Source organism: Pygoscelis adeliae, unplaced genomic scaffold (genome assembly GCF_000699105.1).
Source record: "Pygoscelis adeliae isolate BGI_AS28 unplaced genomic scaffold, ASM69910v1 Scaffold397, whole genome shotgun sequence".
Lineage (NCBI taxonomy): Eukaryota > Metazoa > Chordata > Aves > Sphenisciformes > Spheniscidae > Pygoscelis > Pygoscelis adeliae.
In genome coordinates, this window is record NW_008825212.1 from 557,133 (window position 1) to 563,147 (window position 6,015).

Sequence of the window (6,015 nt, forward strand, 5' to 3'; positions counted from 1 at the left end):
CGTTACCCGAAGCCGAAAGGGCGCGGGGGAGCCCGAGCGAGCCCTGGCCGCTTCCTCGGCCGCGCCGGTTGAAGGAGGTACCGGGATGCGCTACCCGAGGCCTTTCAGGTGGCCGTGGGACGCGGTGGCAGGGCGCGAAGGCGGGAGGTGCGTCCTTAGGTCACCCTAAGCGGTCAGAACAACGGCATCTTGTTCTTTTCCTCCTTTCCGATTTGCTTGCGACTCCCGAGGCTTCCTTCTCCAGCCCTCTGGAGAGCCCTGTACGCCTGCCTGGGCGCTGCCAGCAAATCTGGGCTCCGCCGCCGGCGCGGCGTCTCCCCCGGGACCCGGTGGCTCTGGGCAGAATTACCGTCCTTTTTGACAACCGGCAGCTGTGAAAACAAGCGGTGGTGGTAGGCTGTGGCTACCTCACTCGGTGCCTACAGGTTTTTGGTGGACTGAGGTGGCTTATTGATATTCCTGATCAGCTTTGGGACGGTTTTTTACCTTGTTTTGGGCCAGAAGCCTTGATTTCTCCAAGTAGGCTGCATTTCAATAAACTTGGACGGGGATTTTAGTGAGGTCTGTCCGCCCTGTCTCTTTGTTCTGGATTTAATTCTAAAATTAACCGTAAAGTTTCTTTCCGTATTTTTAACTAGGTGGAGGCAGGCTTGTGGTTTACATCGGTGTGTTTACCGGTGGTGCTGGGTTTTGGGTGCCAGTGTAATACGCTGTGAGTAATGCAGTTTACGTGAAAAATCGCCACTGTCCAGTTATAATCAAACAGGGAAAATATTTTTATTTTCAGGCTCTGGAGATACAGCCAGAATTTTTCGTTCACATGGCAGCAGCAAACTCTACTCCGCCTGGCTCTCTAGATCTAAACCAGCCTGGATTTGCAAAGGAGATCCTGGGAACTAAACTGGAGGTCAAGTACCTCTGCTCCGATTGCAAGAATATATTGAGGAGGCCATTTCAAGCTCAGTGCGGACATCGCTACTGTTCCTATTGCCTGAAGAAAATTATAAGGTAACTTTTGTGCCTTCAGTCTGAAGGCAAAATGCTTGAAAAGGCATTTTCCAGCGGAAAAGGAGAGAAAAGTCTCGTTTTCAGGGCCTTCTCAGCGAGGGAGCTGTGTTTAATCGTTGAGGTTCAGCATTGGGTCTTCTTCAAGGGAATGTGTAATCTCTGACTTGCTTTTATTGTTCCGGGGGTTGCTTCAAAGTTCCCTTTTCCAGAACCTCCCGGATTGTTTTTGCTGTTCAGGTGGCGATCCAGGTGGATCGCCCATCTCCTTCAGCCTTCCTCACAGCTGCTGGAGGAACTTGCTCCTAAAAGTCATCGTACGGTTGTCGTGCCGCAATGTGAGAAATTTAAGCACATGCTGGCTTCCAGAAAAGTTTCGTAGTGTTCTCTCTCACTCTTGTCTTTAAGTGAGGGAAGTTGAATAGGGCGGTTAATCGGGAGAAGAAAGAAAACTAGAATCAGAAATGGGCGTCAAAAATACTCGTGAGCAAAGGCTCAATGTGGTGTTTTAAAAATAAGAAAATGTTTTCATTTTATAAAATTACCAGAAGTCGTTTTATCATTAAATCGTTAATCGGTCTCTTTTTGTTGCGTTTGATCATTGTTTTTCTGTCTGCTAGTGCCGGACCTCAAAAGTGTGCCAGCTGTATTCAGGAAGGAATATACGAAGAAGGAACTTCTATTCTGGAAACAAGCTCGGTAAGAAAAAATGCATTTTAAAAAATGAAGAAGCTCACTGATGTCGTCAATACCACTTGCAGTTTTTGTTTAAAAGACAAGTTCTGAGAATCCCTTATTCCTAGGAAACATTTTCTTCAGTAGTGAGAGTTATGATTAATGTGGCGGGCTCTCCAGCCTCTGAAATCCAGGTCATGTTAATACAGCGGTGGCCTACTTAAACGCTGTAATAATGATTAGTTTGCCATTAGCACACCTGTGAGGACGCGATGTGGCAACTGGCCTGGGAGGAGTCTTAGTAAAGTCTTAATAAAGAATTAAGAGACCCGATCAAAACCGCAACCCCTCAGTAATTTTTGTGGTTTGCTTGTTTTTTCCATTTTAGGCTTTCCCAGACAACGCAGCTCGTCGGGAGGTGGAAAGTTTGCCTGCTGTCTGTATTAACAGCGGCTGCACTTGGAAGGGGACTATTAAAGAATACGAGGTAAAGATCAAAGCAAGGCTTTCGATGTCTGCGTCCTTTTTCTTTCCTCTGTGCTTGGGCAAAGTTCAGGTGGTTTTTTTGCTTGTCCGCTGACACTGGCAGTGGCGGTGGGAGCTGTCAGCTTCCTGGACTTCACTGTAAGCTGGAGCGATTTCTTGGCTGAGGTAGGTTTGTGTGCCTTGCTGAGGGCGCAGGCTTGAACTGAAACAATTTCAGATTTCCTTGTGATCGCAGGCACCAAGCGTGTCCCTTCCGTGGTGGGAACCACCCGCCCTATCTCCAGCTCCTTTCTGGCTATAAAAGACTTTCTGCTGTAACTGGCAAGAAACTATGCTGTGCCATGAAATTGTTGTGAAGTTCTCTGTGTTATATGAACCTAAAACCTATGTCAGACCCATGAGCTTGGGGAAAGTGCCATGAAAGCGCTGGAAACAGGCCACGATCCTGTTTCCAGCCAGCTGCCCCTGTAGCTACCAGGGCGGCGGGACTGGGCGTTACTCGCTGGCTGGCCACCCGTCGCTCCGAGCTGTTCTGGACCACGAACCTGCTGGACAAGATGGTTTTTTCCACCCCTACTCTTCTCGAGGAGCCCATCAGCTCTTTCATCCAGGCCTTCTTTTTGTGGCCCTGGTCCTTAGCGTGTATACAGCTAATGTGCATCATGAGAAGTGTGTTCTTGCTGAGGATGGCAGTGGACTATGCGCTTCCCTGTGCTTTCCCACAAGTCAACTCTGCTGTGACAATTTGTGTCGTTAAAATGCATTAGCAGTTAGTAGCGAAGGTATATTCACCTGTGAAGCTTTGGAGCTCCTGGAGGACAGGTCTGTCATCCCCCTTGGAATGGAAGAACCACCATGTGGGGGGCCTGAGATAAGAGGAATACATTTTATTTCCCTCTGACACTTGCCCTAGGTAAGATTGTAGCCCTGTGGTTCGTGGAGCTTTGGCAGTGACTGAGGTGTGTGTCAGGAAGAGGTGTAACCTTGGTCTGTCTAGGCTAACATTTGGATTCTCTTTGCAATGCCACTGCAAGGTGGCAGGAAGAAACAACAGCTGTGGATCATACCTGAGTTTTCTGCCTAGCTTGCTGAGCCTGTTAACACAGAGATGCTTCTGTGCCTCCGCTTCCTTGGCCGGCTGTCTAGAACCTTCCACTTCTTCATGCTAAAAGTTCAGTCCAAAAGATGAGGGGATGCAGGGTGCTAAATGGTTCTCCTGCTGTGAAGCCCTGAAAGGGCACGGTGTGTTTTACTGAGGTTCCGGGTTCAAGCTGTGCTGTTGGTGCCTGCAGATTGTTGGACCCACACTTTAATTTCTGCTGGTGACCAGTGACTAGGAGTCTGATGCCCACTGCAGTGTCCAAAATGGTGGTTGTAGTAAGCGAGCTCATCTCCGTTAGACTAAACCAAACTATATTTGTCAGCAGCTTCCAGTGCTATTGATTGTGCTGTGACTGATGAGCTCTTCTGGTTTAAAAAAAAATCTTAAAGAGTTCCTGCAGGGCTCAGCAAAAATCGTCAGCTGCCAAAGGTCCTCCCTGTGTGGTCTTACAGGTGTTTGAACGCAGGCTTGAGTCCAGCCAGGATTTGCGCTAGCAGTTCAAAAGGGCAACGAGTTGTCCTGGGCTGAGTCTTGTCGTCTTGGAAGGCGGCGTGTGTGTGATGCTCCGGGTTCTTATGCGCAAGTGCTTAAGAGCATCTGAACTGATAAGGCTGTGCCTCCTTTTTTTTTTTTTACTCTCCACCTAATCTTCAAAAGGTCCTGTTAGGTGCTTTGCTAAAACAGAGTATGTTTCGTAGAGGTGCGGCTCTGAGCGCGCCTCTTCGGAGCGCTTGGGCTGCAGGTCTGCAGCGCCGATCTTGACCGTCACGGGTTTTGTTAGTCTTGGGGCAGCCTCGTGCAATGAAAGGGGAGCGGGGGTTTTGAGCAGTGCTAGTTGGCTCATCTCGGGATTGAGCCTCTCCTGCCTACCTCGGGTGGCATTCAGTCTAATGGGAGTGAGGTTATTTTGTGCCCTTTTGGGAAAAGCTGATTCTTTCCTGAGAACTGGTGGGAGGAGGCAAGGTCTGGCTTGCGTTATCTCTCCTCCCCGCTGCCTGCCAAAGAGCTGTGGCATTTAATCAGGCCTGGCTGTCCTCACGTGGTCGGAGCTTAGGAGGTGGTAAGTGTGGCTGAAGGAGGGCTGATGAAAGGAGGCGTCAAACGACCGTGTTAGCCCAGAGTCTCTCTTGGTACCATGGACTAATGTTAAACCCTGCCTTATGGGTAGGCTTGTTAGTTTAGTGCCGCAAAGTAGAGTTTGCCTCGTGCAGTACGGTTGCATCTGTAGCCAGCAATGTGTGTAACGTCCTGCAGCAGCTCAGCGCTCCCACTATGGAAAGTCCCTTGCTGCGCTATTTCCGACAGGACATGGAAAGTCCCTGAGAGCAAATTCATTGTTTGCTAATTTAAAAATCGTGTGTTCGTACTGAGCGACTTAGTCGGCTGCTATCCACTTACAAATCAAGAGATACTGTCACTTCTGGTTTGCTAATCTTATCAGAGCACGAGCAAGGGAAAAAAATGTTCTGCAGCTGAAAAGCTCTAGGTCTTCAACTTCAAAAAAATTAATAAAACTGATTTCAGTTTTGCTTTCTGTTCAGGCAGACCAAAGTTCAGGTCTCAAAGGGACATACAAAACTGAAAGAGTTCAATCTGCTTGGATGTGACTTGCACTTCTGCTTAAAGCTATGTGAAGCGTGTGAAATATTTAAGTGCGTAGCACATGTCTGTGTTTATAAATGCATTTTTCAGAGTTTGTAAATATTGTAAATATTTAATGGCATTTGGATAAAGCAGTTTGTGGTGGGGCTGCAGGGTTTTTCCTTTTAATCAGTAACCTCTTTTCATGTATAGGTTTCCTGATGAGTCTGCCTGAACATACATACAGAAAAGCAGGCTGTGGGCAGGAGCCTTTAGGTTCAGGTGGAAATTCTGAGGAGGGTTGCAGAAACTAAAACTAGCCCGTTAGAACAAAAGGAAGGACCAAGAAAGCATGTCCTGTGATATCCAGGTAGAGGGAGTTTGTGGGTTCTCAGCACTGGAGTGTTTCTTTTCCTGCCTTGCAGTACCTCCAATTGCCTACGTCTCTCCTGTTTTATCAACATGTCTTCAGTTCTCATATACCTTTTATTTATGCTTTGCATACTGCCAGCTCCCTTTCTGTGCCCCCCACCAGGATTGGGATGGGAGGAGGGGGCTGCAGAGGGGTGTTCATGTGGTCAGCCTTGGCATTTCCATTTGTTACCCCGGACAGAGGTTTTAACTATGCCCCGTTCATCTCAGGAGATACAGAATTATTTGAGACATAAAGAAATGGAATTGTCTAAGTTTTGGAAGGAGAACTAAGTTTTAAGCTTAATCCTGACAGCAGTATTTAAACTAAGTTGGGAGGGGTGTTGCTAGGAAAACAGATGAGCTCGGCTAATGAGGATGGGTGACTGTCATCTGTTGTGATAACCTATCCTAATCCAAACTGGAGGGGATGTGTTTTCAGTTCTTTCAATTAAAGAATTTACTTTAATTGAAGCCTGGAAGGCTGTGGAAGATGCAAAACTCGGAATTTAAGTGATGTTACTCCAAAGCCCGTGGTGTTGGAGAGTATGTCTGCAGCCCCTTCTGGGCTACGTGGCTTCCTGGGACCAGGAGGACAAGGTAACTGGGCAGTGCCTTCTTGCCCAGTGTTCCTACTGGGAGGTGCTGGAGAAGCGCTGCTGCACCTCGTGTAGAGAAGACTGTCTCTCCTTAAAAATGCTGCTGGGGGCTCTGAGCCAGGGGGTCCTCCTGCTTCGTGATGCTTCACCGTTTCA

General features: G+C 48.0%; 1 protein-coding gene across 1 annotated transcript in view; it reads left to right on the forward strand.

Moving 5' to 3' along the window:
- Positions 1-710: 710 nt before the first annotated feature.
- Positions 711-6,015, forward strand: part of TRAF2 (TNF receptor-associated factor 2) — a 21,807-nt gene continuing 16,502 nt past the window's right edge. Inside the window, exons 1-3 of the mRNA XM_009329047.1 lie at positions 711-1,008; positions 1,626-1,704; positions 2,069-2,167. Of these exons, the coding sequence (XP_009327322.1) occupies positions 821-1,008; positions 1,626-1,704; positions 2,069-2,167 (366 nt within the window). The 5' untranslated portion in view covers positions 711-820. The remainder of the gene's footprint in view (positions 1,009-1,625; positions 1,705-2,068; positions 2,168-6,015) is intronic.